General features: G+C 41.5%; 2 protein-coding genes across 2 annotated transcripts in view; both read left to right on the top strand.

Moving 5' to 3' along the window:
• Positions 1-10,823, top strand: part of PSMD6 (proteasome 26S subunit, non-ATPase 6) — a 20,104-nt gene extending 9,281 nt beyond the window's left edge. The window contains exons 4-9 of the mRNA XM_081805812.1: positions 3-148; positions 400-619; positions 743-851; positions 5,724-5,892; positions 10,410-10,487; positions 10,614-10,823. Coding sequence (XP_081661938.1) covers positions 3-148; positions 400-619; positions 743-851; positions 5,724-5,892; positions 10,410-10,487; positions 10,614-10,710 — 819 coding nt within the window. The 3' untranslated portion in view covers positions 10,711-10,823. The remainder of the gene's footprint in view (positions 1-2; positions 149-399; positions 620-742; positions 852-5,723; positions 5,893-10,409; positions 10,488-10,613) is intronic.
• Positions 1-17,172, top strand: part of THOC7 (THO complex subunit 7) — a 331,341-nt gene that overhangs the window by 151,590 nt on the left and 162,579 nt on the right. The window lies entirely within an intron of this gene.

Here is a 17,172-nt window from a genome sequence, read left to right as displayed (position 1 = left end):
AGGAGGGTGCTCTGACAGCCTTTCGCAAGACATATGACAAAACTGTGGCCTTGGGTCACCGACTGGATATTGTGTTCTATCTTCTTAGGATTGGATTATTTTATATGGATAATGATCTCATCACACGAAACACAGAGAAGGCCAAAAGGTACTTTTTAATGATGGCGATATATTTCCTGTAAATTATGCTATAAATAAGAAACCGATGTAAGAAATTTACCTATTTTATTTACAACTAGTAAATTAGGTCAAATAATTGATGTGCTTTTTAGTAAAATATTTTCTTTAAATATTTCCTTCTGATTCAAGTTGTTGTTTTCTGTTTGAAAAGAACACAACACTTACAAAAGGTGGCCTTGTCTGTTTCCAGATTGTGACCTTACTATTTTTTATTTATAGCTTAATAGAGGAAGGAGGAGATTGGGACAGGAGAAACCGCCTAAAGGTATATCAAGGTCTTTACTGTGTGGCTATTCGTGATTTCAAACAGGCAGCTGAACTCTTCCTTGACACAGTGTCAACATTCACATCCTATGAACTTATGGATTATAAGACCTTTGTGACTTACACTGTCTACGTCAGCATGATTGCCTTAGAAAGACCAGATCTCAGGGAAAAGGTAATGCCTGAATCTTTAATACTCGTATTTAGAAATTACTCCAAACTTTTCTAACCTAAATACACCTTAAGGCATACATTTGTGTGTTTTTTGTTTTTGTTTTTGTTTTTTTTTCATCTGTAGGTGATTAAAGGAGCCGAGATCCTCGAGGTGCTGCATAGCCTTCCAGCGGTCCGGCAGTACCTGTTTTCACTCTATGAGTGTCGTTACTCAGTTTTCTTCCAGTCCTTAGGTAAGGATAGAGCTGCTCATTTCAGTGATCTGCTTTGTCTTAATCCTGATCCTGTATGCAGATAACCAAGATGATTGTTCATATACGTGACAGACCGTGCAGGTCTTTGCTGCAGGTCTTTGATTACTGTGGCTCCATTTTTTTGCCCCTTTTTGTTTAGAAGAGGGGGGTTAGCAGACTGACTGTTTTTATATGGCCCAAGAGGTAAGATTGATGTTTACGCTGTTAAAGGTTTGTTTAGAAAAATTTTTTTGAAGATTTATTTATGTTAGAGAGCAGGGGGAAGGGCAGAGGAAGAGGGAGAGAGAATCACACGCGGGGCTCTGTCTGACAACTGTGAGATCATGACCTGGGCCGAAATCAAGAGTCAGACGCTTAATCAACTGAGCCACCCAGGCTCCCCAGTGCTTGGTCTATTTCTGAAGTGGGTTTTGGCCCAGTGTTTATGGAGTGCTTTCTCCATGCATGAAAGTTAGGCTGCTTTAAGTAGTATGTATTCATACAAGTATGAATGAATTGTGTGTATGAATTCATACAAGAATTCATACTACTTGCCCTGTGTAATGTGGGAACCAGGGCCCTTGGCGTATGATGAGTTATCTGCCTGGCCTCCATTTCTCAAATGTATACACAGGTGCATTTGCACACAAGATCGTATTGCAGAATTACTGTTCAAATGTGGGGCCTTTCCCTTCTTCACTCAGAATGAATCCCTTCCCTGCATTCCTGGGGAGCTCTCATTTTATGCCCCCTTTTTTACTTGATATATAAATATAAAATTCACCAGTTTAAAATGTGGCTTTATCATCTTGACAAGGTTGTGCCGTCATCATCACTAATTCCTGAACATCTTCACTGCAAAAGGAACTCTGTTCCCATTGAGCACTTCCTGTTCCTCCCCCAGCTACCACTGATCTATCTCCATAGATTTGTGTGTTCTTACTCTCACATTTCATATGAATGGCATCATATCTGTGCGGCACTCTGTGCCTGGTTCCTTTTCCCTAACATCATCCTTTCTTGGGTCATCCGTGCTTTGGCATGTCTCAGTGAGTGCTCCATTTCGTTTTATGGCTGAATGATACTCCATTATATGGAAATACCACATTTTTACAATCCCTTCATCCGTTGATGGACGTCTGGGTTGTCTCCCCTTTTTGGCTGTAAGGAACATTTGTCTACGTTTTGTATAGACCTATGGTTTTTCTCTTGGGGGGGGGAGTGTGTATATTTAGTAGTGGAGCTGCTGGGTCATACAGTAATGCTTTGATTAACCTTTTGAGGAACTGCTAAACTGTTTTCCAAAGCAGTTACACCATTTTACATTCCCACCAGCAGTGTGTGTGTGTCAGTCTCCTCACATCCCGTACTTGTTGTTGTGTCTTTTTGATTATAGGCTTCTTACTGGGTGTGTAAGTGGTTTTGATTGGCATTTCTCTGATCTCTCTGATGTTGAACCTCTTTTGTGTGCTTTTTGGTCATGTGCCCCATTGTAAAATAGTATGTTATTTTGTGATTCTTTCTTTTTGTTCCTTCTACTAACTGGAATTATTGGGAGCAGGTTGTTTTTTGTTTTTTTTTTATCTTTGTAAGGAACTGGACACCAGCACATTGCCTGTACATTATTGCGTGCTCTGTGCAAATCTGTTGCGTTAGTTAATTTAAGAGGAAAGTGAGAAAAAAAATGAAATTCATGGCTTTGGGAAACCTTTGAATTGTTTAGATATTAATCTTTTCCTGCTGTCCCCATTCCTAACAGCAATCTTTTATTTGAACACTGTGGGTGAAACTTATCTCTACCAAATGTGTACATTTCCCAGGTATTTTATTTTTTTAAAGATTTTATTTATTTATTTGACAGAGAGAGTGTACACAGTGAGAGAGCGAACACAAGCAGGGCGAGTGGGAGAGGGAGAAGCAGGCTTCCCGCTGAGCAGGGAGCCCAATACGGGGCTCGACCCCAGGACCCTGAGATCATGACCAGAGCGGAAGGCAGACGCTTAACTGACTGAGCCACCCAGGAGCCCCTCCCAGATATTTTAAATGCAGAAAACAGGATAAATTTTCTTTGATGATAGTCATCATTATTTGTATCCTTTATTCTCTCTAGTGTACTGAGACATGTAGGATTTATTTGGTTTTGTGAGCCTATTTGCTTCCCTGAATATTCATAATGTATGTACTTTAAAATATTTCATTTGAAAAAGGAAACTGCATCCTATCCTAGGTAATACCCAGTTGTTTTTGAAATTAAAAATAGAGAAGGCCCTGTTCCCAAATCCATACACATGTTCACTCACAAAATTCTTCCAGAGATAACCATTTTAAGATTTTATGTATCTTGGGGCGCCTGGGTGGCTCAGTCGTTAAGCGTCTGCCTTCGGCTCAGGTCATGATCCCAGGGTCCTGGGATCGAGCCCCACATCGGGCTCCCTGCTCTGCGGGAAGCCTGCTTCTCCCTCTCCCACTCCCCCTGCTTGTGTTCCCCCTCTCGCTGTGTCTCTCTCTGTCAAATAAATAAAATCTTTAAAAAAAAAAAAAAGATTTTATGTATCTTTCCAAACCTTTTGTTCATTTAAATGCACTTTAAGAAATGGAAAACAATATACCAAAAACCCAGGGTTTTTGGGTTCTCCCTAACCTATCAAGAGCCCTTTCTCTAGAGGTGACTGCCACTGTCAAGTTTCAAGTGTGTCCTACAGGGACATTTGTATCCAGAGATATAAGCACGTAACACCATTAAACATATGTGGGTGTATTTTACGTGCTGTTTTCTAAGTGGCTTTTTTTCTCTTCACGATATAATGCGAGTATCTTTTCATGACTCTATAAAAATAGTTGGTCATTGAGTCAGTAAGTATTTTTAAGTAGTTGTCCTGTATCAGACACTGCGGATGTAGTGGTAAATTAAACAGGTGGAGCTCCTTGGAGCTTCTAGTTATCCTTTTAGAAGACCTTCTATTTCAGTGTGTTGGATGTGCCATAATTTATCCTCTAGATAAAAAAAATTACGCTGTTTACAGTTTTCTCCTATTGTGAGCAACTTTGTTTTGAACATTCTCTTATAATTCATCTTTTCTACTTCCTTACTTCGTTAAGAAAAAAATCCAAGAAAGTGAATTTTACAAAGTGAAAATACATTATATCTTGATCACTGTTGCCCTCCAGCAATATTGTGCCAATTTATATTTACGCAATTTTTTTCTGAAGTATAACTGAGATACAGTGTCAATTTCAGATGTACAACATAGTGATTTGATGTTTATATACATTTTAAAATGATGACCCATATAAATGTAGTTACCATCTGTCACCGTACAAAGTTAATACATTACTATGTTCCCTATGCTGATTAATGTATAGTTTCACAGTTTCTACTTCTTTTAATTTACATTGATTTTTTTTTAAAGATTTTATTTTTAATCTCTGCACCCATCATGGGGCTCAAACTTACGACCCCAAGATCAAGAGTTGCACAGTCCGACTGAGCCAGCGAGGCGCGCCCCTCAATTTACATCATTTGAAGAGAGCCTTCCCGAACCCCACCCCCTCCCCCCTCCACTCTTAGCCAGTCTGAGAGGAGAAAAATATATTCATATTTTATTCATTTCTTGTTTGTTTCCAAGGACAGTTTTTATTGAACTCTTGAGTCTTCTTTTAAATGGCACATAAATGACAGAAGATATTTTATGTTTGGCTTATGAATGTGACCCATCCTGACCAACATTTTTCTTCCCATTCTCTACCATAGATTTTCTTACTGTCTTTTTTTTCCAGTTTTATTGAGATCTGACATAAAACAAAGTTTAAGCTGTACAACATAATGACTTGATGTTTATGCATTTCTTTTGTGAGAATGAGCATCATCTCATTTTAAGGCCATTGATTTCCGTGTTGCTAAACCATGTGTAGCCTTACTCATCCTTATCTCTTTTGATGTTGAGCAACCTTTGCATCTTGCCACAATTTTGTTCTCTTGAACAATAACACAGCCTTGTTTCCCCCCGACCTACAACCTCATCCTTCGTTAGACCTCTCAGTGACTGCCTCAGACTTGGTCATTGCCCTTGTCTCCATCTACATTCTATCAATCATCAAATATATCTGGATGGCAGTGATTCCCAAAATCATGTCTCCAGCCCCAGACTTTTCAGTGAGTGCCAGACCCATACTTAAATATCTCCTTGGTATCTTCACTTGGATGCGCAGGTGAATCCACTTGAACACTGTGAATCTCCCTTGCCCTGACCCCTCCAAAAAAATCTCCAAAACCAGAAAACAAAAATTCTTCTCCAGGGATTTGCTTCTTGTTAAAGCCAGAGACACAAGTCTATTTTTGATTCTTTTGTCTTGCTCACCTTCCATATCCCTGTAGCTGCCCCCCCCCCCCCCCGCTGCTTTATACCGAATCTGTCCTCCTTTCTCTTCCGGGCTGAGCCTGGCTCTTCCCATGGGGGTGGGGGGTGGGGGGGGTGGAGAGGGATGACAACAACTTCTGCATTATTTGCATTGCTCTGTGCCTCCTGCTATTTGCCTGGCTCCTCCGAGAGGTCTTCCTTGTCCACCCCAATCCAGCAGAAGGCCTCCTAGTCGCCCTGTCTTATTTTCAATACAGAATTTGTTACTAAGAGTATTTTGTTTATTCATTTATCTCTGCTCTTTGAAAATTTAGTTTCTGTGGCAGCAGGGATCTTGTCTTTTGGTTTACTGCCATATCCTCACTATTCTGAGTAGTGATACATAGTAGTTATTTAGTAAAATAATTTGTATTTGTTTGGATTGCTGATCAATATCCTCTGTACATTTTACCATTCAGTCTTAGTTATTTCTAAAAGCTCTATCTCTTATAATTTGTCGTCTTATTCATTGCAGCTATTGTGGAACAGGAAATGAAAAAGGACTGGCTTTTTGCTCCTCACTATCGTTACTATGTCAGAGAAATGAGAATTCATGCATACAGCCAGCTGCTGGAATCCTATAGGTCATTAACTCTTGGCTATATGGCAGAAGCCTTTGGTGTTGGTGTGGAATTCATTGATCAGTAAGTATAAATAATAATATGTTAATGCATATCTCTTAAAGTTATTTAATGTCTCAACTTATACATTTTCTCCATTTACATTGCTTCCCTCAATTATAAAAAAAAAAAATTTTCTCTAAACATTATCGGAATAATCATCTGTCATCTGCCCTCATGATGTGCCCTTTTTATTAACAGCTGGGAATACTGAGTTGTAGAGTGGTTAAGTCAGACCAGGTGTTATGACAGGAGTATTCTGTCCCTTCTTTGTGGACCACACTGCTGTTAATGGTGATGACTCCTAGAGGCCACTCTCATGTTTCACATTAAGGTCATATTTTCTCTGATAATGCCTTCATTGTTTTTGGTTGCTGCTGCAATTCTGGTTACATTAGTTGTTAAAGATGGGACTTTTAGCCCTTAAATCAATGATTCATCAAATACTAAGCCATTACTGTATGGTTGGCATTGTTTAAAAGTAAGGTCCTTGTCGTCATGGACTTGAATATTTGATGCTTTTTATATGGGGAGAGTTAGCAAGTAAGCAAATAAATACGTAAGGTAATTTCAGATAGAAATGAATCTTGAGATAATGCAACAAAAAGATGCGTGTGGCTGCCATGGAGGTAGTGGTGGGGGAGGGGCAGCAGTGGGAGACTCAGGCACGTGTACATTTGTGCAGGGCCTGGTAGGCCATGGTATGGAGCTTGGGTTTTAATCTAGGTCCTGTGGGAAGCCATTGGAGGATTTTAAGCATGCGTGATCAAGCATGAAACCCTGTCTTACACAGACCTCGAGGGGACAGGGAGACTTGGTGGGCTGTTGAATACAGGAGCTCATGGAGCAGCTATTATGGTGGCCTGGACTAGGGTGGTGGGAGTGGAGTGTGGGAGACTTACACAGAGTATGTGCTTTCCTTAGTGTATCTGGATCCGTGGTTCCCAAAGATAGATCTGTTAAGTGCTGGTGGTAGTTTTCAGTGGCCCCAAATGAAAAAGATGGTCATTTGGTAAAATTCAGTGATGGTATATTTCATTTAAAAAAAAAAAAAATTCTCTTTTTAGGGGTTTGATCTTTCTAATTTATTATGAAAAATTTCAAACATGTAGGAAATTCTAAGGAAATAGTGAATTCCCATAAGTGATTGATTCTATAATTAACATGTTGTTGTATCTGCTTTATTACATATCCTGTTTTTTAACCACTCCAGAGTTTCAGACACCAGTACATAAGATCTATGTATAACCTAAACTGTCTGGCAATCACCACCAGGAATCCCCTTATTCTCTTCCTTTGAAAGAAAAAAGGCAGTGATAGTTTTACATCTTAAAAATTATCCTTACCAAAATAGAAGGCTGGTCTTCCTAGGTTAGTTTTATTTTGGAATTGAACTAATTTTTGAAATTTAAGTCTGGTTACCACTGCCCAAGAGAGCTGGTTACTGGGATGGGGGATGGCCATTATGAGTGTGATTCTCATGACTCAGGGGAACGAGTGGCTTACCGTGGTGAGCAGTGCATGAAGAACAGGGTTGGCCTGGCTCCTTGTTCTAGCTCTGCCACTGAATAGCCCTGTGGCCTTGGTCTGGTTCTGTCCCTTCCTCAGTTTCTTAATTGTGCCTTGGAGGTGATACAGCTTTCACTACTTGGGGGCCATTTGAGGCTCACATGAAATTTTGGGTAAGATGAACTAAAGCAGGAACATGTCACTTAGACATACTGCAGCTTTCTTGTAAGTCATTACAATGACTTCTGCATTCCAGACGTGGTTTATTTCAGGTGGTATTTCAGTTTTTTCCCTTTATGTTTGCAGACCAGCTCTAAAGGCAAAAGTTGTATAGAGCTCTAATTGTTACCTAAGATCTTGTTTTAAATTTCTGATACCCAGTTCACATCTGGGTTTTCCCAGATTCTTTTTCTCCTCCCTTATAAAAATCATTTTAGGTGAAATCCTTTTTTAAGGAGGGTCTGATTTGGTAAGTTGAACATAATTCTACACCATTCTTCCACTTCTCTACTTACTTCCTTAGACTCAGTAAGATATTGTCGGGAGAATAGGAAGGGTCCGTTATTTGAGGAAACGCTACTGTTGACAGGTTTAAGGTTAGAAACCCATGCACTGTGTTACACAACTTTGTTGGTAGGTCTTCTGTTTGAAACGGATGCAAATCTGATTGGTAGGTTGGTTGTTCAGTAAATACTCGGGTCATCATTACTGCATACCTTCTGTGTATGAGCCACCACGCTCAGGGCTTGGAGAAATCATGGCTGGGGAAGATGAGTCATCCTGGGATGTGTTTGACTGGCACATAGGGAGATGACAAGTGGTTTGGCTCTAAAGCTGGGAATGGGACTTGAATGGAAACATAGGACATTTGGAGTTAAATTTTGTTGTTGTAACCAGAAAGGAAGCTGTGCCCAGATTATTCTTGATGCGTATAGTTCAGAATGAGCATACCTAGAAGTCTGTATCTGATTGAAGTGCCCGAGAAATGGACACATCCACAGATGCCTTCTGGTGGACCTGTAGACTGGATGTTGCTGCTTTAAGATTTTTTGTAAGAAGCTAAGGAAAAAAGGGCTTTCCCAATGGAAGAAATAGCACAGATACATGTTTTTGAAACCAGTAGCCTAGTTGTACTGGATAGAGTGTGTGGCAGTATGTACAGGAACTGAGATAAGCAGTGCTTTAAGTGCCAGGCTCTCCTCAAGTAGTCTGGGCAGAGGTTACGTGAAGGCCTCAAGTCCAGCGATGCCGGCGCGGGCAGCAGCCTCGCCGTCCGCCTAGGTGTATGGACAGTACGGCTCTTAGAATGGGGTAGTCCGTCCTCACCTCAGCAGAGGGCGTTCTTGAGTCAGAGTGCATCCCTGGAGCTTCTTTGTAAGTCAGAACCACTTTCAGAGGTTTCCCCCGTCTCAAGTTTAGGGTGGGACTAGGAAGGCTTTTAGATCTTGTATGATTTTCTCTGTGAACCTCAGTCCCGGAATAATAGTTGCAAATGGGTTCCCTGTGGAGATGGAACTATTTAAGTGTCTGGAAAATGAACCCAAGTGTAGAAAGCCACCCAGTAAAAGAACTCAAACAGTTGAAAAAGACTGGACACTGTAGCAACTGGATCGAAATATATTTTGACGGGGAGTATAGAAATAGGGCATGCTCTGTAACTGAACAGTGCTTGCTAGTTTAGGATGACCTCCAGCTTAAGATCTTCCAATAGCAGTAACTTTTTTGTGTTCAGGCTTTTTGAAGCTCATAACCAGATTTTCCAAAATTATACATTTCCTTATTAAAAACACTTTATTAAGAAGAATGAGAAAGCATTAAGAATTAGTTCCTTTTTTTTTTGGACACAACTAGTTGGGTCTTTTCACCACTGACTACTGGGGCAATTAGTTATAATACTTGACACTTTTAAAGCACAAATCCAAGTAACACACTTTCTCATCTAATTATATTACTTGCTCTCCAGTAAGTGTGAGACACGGTGTTTGTCTCTGACTTTCCTCAACATTCCATTATGCTTTGTTCTCCCTAGAATGATGGCATTTCATTATAGCTTTAATTTGCATTTTTAATGAGTAAAATTGATCTTTTTTGTGTATGTACTTTGCCTCTGTTTTTAAATGAGCCTTTTGTCTGGAATTCCCCCCCCTCCCATTTTTTCCTGCAAACATCTTCTATCCACGTTGTCGTTTAGTTTGTGACTTGGTTTTGGTGGTATTATCCTATGTGAACATTCTCTGTATGTAACCAGATTTATCAGTTTTTTTCCTAGGATTTGTCTCAAAGCAGCCCTTTCCCGTGGATTTCAAATGGCACTTTTGTTGTTTATGTGCTAGGATCAAGATGTTTTAGTATCTGGGAGAGTAACTGGTCATATAATTTTTAAATTTAACAATTCTATTACAAGCAGATTTTTATTTTAAAGCAGTCATCTTTCCATGTAAAGTCTTCATATAGCTAAAGTCTTCATATAGCTCTTGTACATTTTTAAGCATTTACTTTTTTTCCTCTTTGTTGGTAGACAATCTTTGATAGTGTTTCATTACTCATGTGTAAGCATGTTCTACCTATCTTAATTTTGAGGTTTGGGTTATGACTGTACATAGATATTCAGAAATACTTTTTCACAGCAGATTAATATCAGCTGTGCATTCCTGATCCTTATTTCTTGTGGCATATTCTTAATTTGAAAATCCTGAGCATCATCTGCTGTTTCATTATTTCCTTTTTATTTTTCTGCCTCCAAGTTTTTCTCTGAAGCTTTAAAGATGTGCTTACGAATGATTTCATTCTTTGATACGTACACTCAAATATGAATTTGCCGTTTATTCCAGTAAGTGATTTAATCTTCTGGGATGATCCTGCAGTATGCCCCCGACGATTGTCCCAGCTGCTGCATAGTCAAAAGCGCAGGCGGGAAGCCAACTGAATGTTACCTTGAGAGGAGTGGAAGCATGTATTTAGTGCAGTTTAAGAATTTTGTGTAAGACTCATACTCTAATGCCCTTCTGTCCCCCCCCCCCTCTTAATTGTAGGGAGCTGTCCAGATTTATTGCTGCAGGGAGACTACACTGCAAAATAGATAAAGTAAATGAAATAGTGGAGACCAACAGGTACTGCTAAGTTTGTACGTCATTTGTGTGTTAGAATAAGGGGCATTCTTTTAAAAGTAGGTCGACTCTTGTTATGGAGTAATGTGACTGGTAAATAATTCATTTTTTTCTTGAATTTATTTATAGGCCAGATAGCAAGAACTGGCAGTACCAAGAAACTATCAAGAAAGGAGATCTACTACTAAACAGAGTTCAGAAACTTTCCAGAGTAATTAATATGTAAAACCATGTAAACAAAGGATTTCCTTTAGAGATAACTATTTGGAATTTTTATAGTTTACTATGTACCCAGTTCAGCTGTATAAAATAAATATTGCATTGTTGTTCCTGTTTCAATTTATTTTTCTTAATATATCCCCCTTTTAAGGATAGGGACCAGTAATGTTAAAATAAGGTCATTTTATGTCATTTGAGACTGTAATCCGAGACTACAGTGCCGGGATAATACAAACCCTTCATATCTTACCCAAGTCTCCTGAATTTTAGAAAGAGTACATGCCATATAGTAGTCCATAACTAAACACTTAGGAGGCAACCATAACCCTGGATTCCAGAATCTGCCAATCTCACCATTGCTTAAAAACAACCACAAAAAAACCTATGTTGATATTGGCAATGGGATCTTTTCCCCCCAGCAAATAGAACTACAGTAAGGAAAACAAAGTTGTTCCTTGTTTTTCTCTTAATTATAATATAAGCTCGGTGAGTCAGATGGGGCTAAGTGCTAGAAAAGAGAAATCTAAAACCGGATAAAGGGGAGAGTGAGGTAGGGTGTGATGAGCTCTCCCATGGGGTGTCACAGAAGGCCTCTGCTAAGGTGACATTTAAATAGAGGAGGAACATGCAAATATCTGGGCAAAGAAAGAGGGAAGGGCACTGGAGGTTTTAAGCCAAGGAATGGCCTTTGACGTGTCACCGGCTGGAGGGGATGCCTGATGATGGTGTGGACGGGGCAAGCAGCCGACTTTGCTGAAAGATTAGAATGGGGGGGCGGGGAGGGTGAGGAAAAGTTTGGGATGACCCCAAGCTTTTTGGATGCTGACTCTGACAAAGCCATCTGGGTAGAGCGGAGTTAGAATGGGAGGGGCGCCTGGGTGGCTCAGTCGTTAAGTGCCTTCGGCTCGGGTCATGATCCCAGGGTCCTGGGATGGAGCCCCGCATCGGGCTCTCTGCTCCGCGGGAAGCCTGCTTCTCCCTCTCCCACTCTCCCTGCTTGTGTTCCCTCTCTCTCTGTCAAAGAAATAAATAAAATCTTTAAAAAAAAAAAAAAGAATGGGAAATGGCATTGTACTGTAAAAGGAAGGGGAGAGAAGTCTGCTTTTGTAGTTTACATGCTGTTTTAGTTATGGGCCGATCAGAATGATTGATTAACATTAGAGAAGAAAGCCTCTCAGTCGATGGAAAATAATGTGATACAATTCAACATTCATTCATGATAAAAAACGTAAGTAAACTAGAAATCATGAAGGTTGGGAAATCAAAGCACGATTCCAACGATACAGTTCACGACCGTGCTAGCGTCAGTGTGGTGCTTGGGGGGCGGGGCAGGGGGTGACCGCGCTCTCCTGCGGGCGCCACGGTGGATGGCAGGCTAGTTAATGCTGCATAGGCCTTAAGCATTGGAGAATATCCACTTACGGATCCCCGAAAATGCTTATTTATAAAACCTTAACAATAATCACTATAATTTCTTGAAGAAAATGTGAATATAAGTATTCTAAACCCATGATCCTGAAAATCAGGGCAATTTTAAATCCAACATGTAGTCATTGAGAACTGTGTTCCTTGGGTCCGTTCAAAAATGAGAATTCTGTTCTTAGCAAATTGACTCATTGCAGTTCATGCTAAAGGGAAAAAAGTAGGATTGAAACGTCAGTTTCTTAAAATAGCCCTTTCCCTGGGCTCCCTCCTCTAAGACCGCCGGGACGGATGTGATCACAGAGCAATTCTGGCTTTTCATTGAAGGCTTAGACTAACTCCTGGTCTAGACAGGGAATTCTCAAAACACTTTTTTTTTTTCCCTCTGCTTGCTTAAAATGTACTTGATTTTATTTTTCTTTCACTATTTCAGCCCAACTTGTCTAAAATTAGTAGGCGAGGGTGATAGGTAAGGGAAGCCAAAAGAAACAAGTGCTATCCATTCCGAGTTCAAGATAGGGAAACTGAAAACTCCAGAAGCTGATAACTTACTTATGAGGGAAACAATACAGTTTTGAGGTGATGGAGTCCATTTTTTCCTTTTTTTTTTTTCCTGAAAAAGAATGTGTGCTCATTGCAAAAGAAATTGAAGATACTAAGTAAGGTAGATGGCCTTGTAGTCCCACCCAGCAGGGACAGCTACTGTCAACATTTTCATGCTTGCCACATTTAATACTATGCAAATGTAGTTTTTAATACAAAATTGGAGCCTTTGTTACATGTTGTTAATAAGTTATTCTATGCAATTACAAATCCCAGCGGAACACTGCTAGCCTAGAAGTATCAGTTTGGAGGTGAAAACAAAGTTCGAATGCAACACATCTCTTTTTAAATGAGGCCATACGGTATGGGAGAAACAGCACTGACAGGAAGGCCAGAAAAACCAAATCCTGGTCCCAGCTCTCCTCACACTAGCTGCCTGATGCAGGGAGAAAGGCCTTCATCTCTGGGAGCCCCTCCCCCGCATCTGCAGAGCGGGGGAGCAATCAGACTCATGCAGTTCTGTGTGTGAAAACACTAACACACTGAACACTGAAGCAATAGTACTAAAATATTTCTTAGTACACTGAGTGTTAGTAAACTACTGTCACATACGATAAATAAATTGGGCCACCTCAGCCAACTTTTATAGAATAAGCTGAAAACGGAGTTTTTTGTATTTGATCGAGATTAAACTGATGTTTTTAACAAACTTAACATTTGTTACGTAATTATGGAATGCTAACGTCTGCTTTATGGACAGGTAGAGTATTTTAAACCCAATAAAAAGCTTGTCAAAGACATTTTAGGTCCAGGCCCATGTTTCCACAGGTAGGGATCAAAAAAGCTCAAAAGGGGGCGCCTGGGTGGCTCAGTCGTTAAGCGTCTGCCTTCGGCTCAGGTCATGGTCCCAGGGTCCTGGGATCGAGCCCCGCATCGGGCTCCCTGCTCCGCGGGAAGCCTGCTTCTCCCTCTCCCACTCCCCCTGCTTGTGTTCCTGCTCTCGCTATCTCTCTCTCTGTCAAATAAATAAATAAAATCTTTAAAAAAAAAAAAAAAAAAGCTCAAAAGGCCAAAGCCAGTCAGGATGGCAAAGGATGCTTCCTGATGATACGAAGTTGGAGACTGGTCACATACGAGCTGCAACCCTGCCACACCTGCCACCCCCCCCCCCCCCGTTAGTTTTCAAGATAAAAATTCATTTACGGTCACCTTCGAAAAACTGAAAGCACAATTCAAAGGTCACTTATCCAGCTTCTGTGGAAAAATGGACAGATGAGGCTAACTCTGGGCTCACTTTCCCCATCAAGCTACCCAGCTAGCATGGGTTCTCCAGCAGGGCCCCGTTACCTTCTACTACCTGCCGGGCCCACCGGCACTCAAGTTCGCTGCCCCCGCATTAGCACCCCACTGCCCCATTCTGTCCCCATTTTATGATGCAACACCTTTAGTCCTGTAGTAGCCTGACCGAGCGTTAGTATTAATTGATCAGCAGGTTACTGATCATTAGCAAACTGCCTAATTTTGGATTAATCCTTGGTGCTGTTTTTAACCTGGCTTTTAAAGAGGATTAATGGCTGATCACTGAAATCTTATTGTTTCTTCGTGATTAGGAGAAAGAAAGGAGGGGGACTACGATAATCTCTCACCTTCCTGATGCTGTACAAGCTACAAATTGTAGCAACCTGCCACCTCCACAATGGCAATGGGGAAGTAAAGTTAAATTCCTATCTGGAAAAACGTGACAAACTCGAATGTGGACTAACATGGGTTTCAGAGGCATAGAGCCCCAGGCGTGCATTAGTCTTGTGTTTCTGAAGACCTACAAAAGACGGTAAGAATTGTAGCAGTTTGGTCCAGCGGAGGATCACCGTTTGTCACTCACAAAGGTCTGGCATAATTTTCATGTAGAGATTGGTTGTGAGCTTAAGTAAAAGGGACAATCTGCCAGTGAACCATCGGCCTCCATCTAGCTTCTAGAAATCCCGAGGTGGCCTCAGAGAAGTGACCGCTTTAGTCAAGACTGCTACTAGGTGGCGTCCTGACAATCTTACCAACCCCCTTGAGGAGTTTACCAGAGTATCAAGGGCTGCTGAAACTCTGCACTTGGGTTTTGAGGACTCTGCATTTCTCGAAGTCCTCCTCTGGGTTAGAGGCTGTTCATTCAAATCATACCTCAGGAACGTGGGCCCAACGTGAAGTCCACATTTTCCTAGTCTGCGCTGCTGTCTCCTGGCCATAGGATTTCCACCCTCATTCAAAATGCCTTCTCTTTAAAGCTGCTCACCACCCACCAATACACCAATTCTCTGTGCTCACTGCCACCAGACCTCCAAGCCGCTCCATCCCCCACACACCAGACCAAGCAGCTGGCTCTCTCTCTCAACCACAACCACTTGGAAACCGGCAACCTACACAGAAAGAGCCACGCCTCACAGCTCCTTGGCCTGAACTTCAGTGTTCATGCCCCCCAGGCCACTTCCAACCTCTGCCATGGTCTCACCCAGGACCCAGGAATCTCAAGCGCCTCTGAACAGCTCTGTGGTTCAAACTGAAACCTGATACTCTACTCCAACCCCTAGTATCCTATTCCTCTGTTCCCTGACCTGTCCCTAAAAGTGCTACGCCACCATCATAACTCTGTAACCTGGATCCGCCTCTGTCAGCCCCTCTTCCAGTAATGGCCAGACTGAACTGAACGTGGACTTAGCTCTGTGACGGTGAATAAACCATTTAACTTGTCTCATCACAGACAAATTACCTGGAAGGAGGATCGTAAGACTTAACAGAAGGGTAATTACAAATAAAATGTCTTGAGAGTGTCTGCAAAGATTCTGCAGGGCGGCTTCTGGTTCTGTTCCTCGAATGTCCCAATCAAGGCCATCATCAATGACTTAGCCATACCCTCATATGCTTTAATTGCTGGGCAAGCTCCCTGCCCAAGTTCTAACTTCTTCACTCAACTAATACCTGTTGTTCCGATTATCCCCAAGAAAGAGGCAGGAGGAAAAAAATTAAAAGCAAACATTACCTGAGTGGGTTGATGGGGTTAATTACAATGGAGTCAACTGTCTAAGCTTGTAATGAAACCGTTTCAACCTCATCCTCTGTCTTCACCAAAAATACGCTCTCCAGGGTTTCATCTTGGGCTTTCTTCTTTCTCTGGGCCACAGAGGATGGGCTTCAGGTTTGTGAAGTCCTGGAGCCAGAACATAAGAAAATGTGTGTCTGTGCCTCTGGCAGAGAGGGTCCATACTCCTTTCTTGAAATCTGGCGGGGGGCGAAAAAGAGATTAAGAACCACTGATCTGACAGACCTGAATTCACAGCCTGGCAACGCTACCAGTAGGTGCGGAACCGTAGGCGAGACACTTAACTTCTTAGATGTTCCTCCTCCAGTTGACTAGGATCAAAACTACCTACTCTATCGGGGCTTTGTGAGAGAGAATGTTTACCAAATGCTTCACTCGGCATTGTAAGCATTCAACTAGATGGGCATTATTTTAACAATGAGCCAAATTTAATAGCGACCCTATTTTTCCTAGGTGAACTCATACACTCCCATACCTCATTTACCATCTAAGAATGGAAGACAACCCTCCATTTTACAGCTCACACCTTTCTCTTAAGCTCCGTCCAGACTGTACATATCGCCACTGGGCACTAAACGTGAGTTTCCCAGTGGCTACTCAAATTCGTTGTTGTAGGTTTTTCCTTCTTTGTCATAGATCATATATGTAAGGCTCATCAACCAGTTCGGCTGAGCTAGAAATTGTATGTTATCTTGGATTCAACCTTCCCCTTAATGTTCAACATAATGAGACCTCAGGCAGGACCTGTTGGTTCTACCTGTAAAGCATCTCTACAGTCAGTTCCCTATTTATCCCCATAGTCACTGCCTTAGTTTGGAAACTCAGTAGCTCTTCCTTGGATTGTTACGACAGCACCATAACTTATTTTTGTCCCAAGGTTCTCACCTGTCCATGCTGTCCTCCATACTTACTGGAGGGCCCTTATGGGATGGGGATTTAAAAAAAAAAAAAAAAGGGATTAAATTATGTGTTTGAATCTCCCTTCTTCCTGAAAACTTTTTCCTTTGGCTCCCTCTCCTCCTCCCCTCAAAGAGAATCTCTGCTAGTACCAGCTTTGGTCCCTGGGCTTTGGTTATGGAAAAAGGGGTGAGAAGTGCCAAGAATCACACAGCCTTACAAAATGAAAGACAAGTTTAATTAACTCCCATGAGCAACAGCAGCAAAAGTTTCTTACTAGAAAGAAAAGACTGCAAGAGTAGAAAGTGGGATGAAAAGGGGCAGGGCCGTGGGCTTGATTTAGAGGAGAGCTTTTTGATTAAGATGGGGAGGGGGAGGAGGAGAGAAGAGAGAAAGGTGTAAAGGATGAGGTTTGAGGCATAAGAGAGGGAAGTGCAAGAAAAAGGGAAAGATCTGAATGGCTTTTACTTCTGACGCCGGCAGCACGGTGGTACCGGGCCCCAGGACTCTCTGGGCTGT

The sequence above is a fragment of the Leptonychotes weddellii genome, chromosome 1 (assembly GCF_054177405.1).
Source record: "Leptonychotes weddellii isolate Sample4059 chromosome 1, ASM5417740v2, whole genome shotgun sequence".
In the NCBI taxonomy this organism is placed as follows: domain Eukaryota; kingdom Metazoa; phylum Chordata; class Mammalia; order Carnivora; family Phocidae; genus Leptonychotes; species Leptonychotes weddellii.
This window is presented reverse-complemented; position numbering and strand designations above follow the sequence as displayed.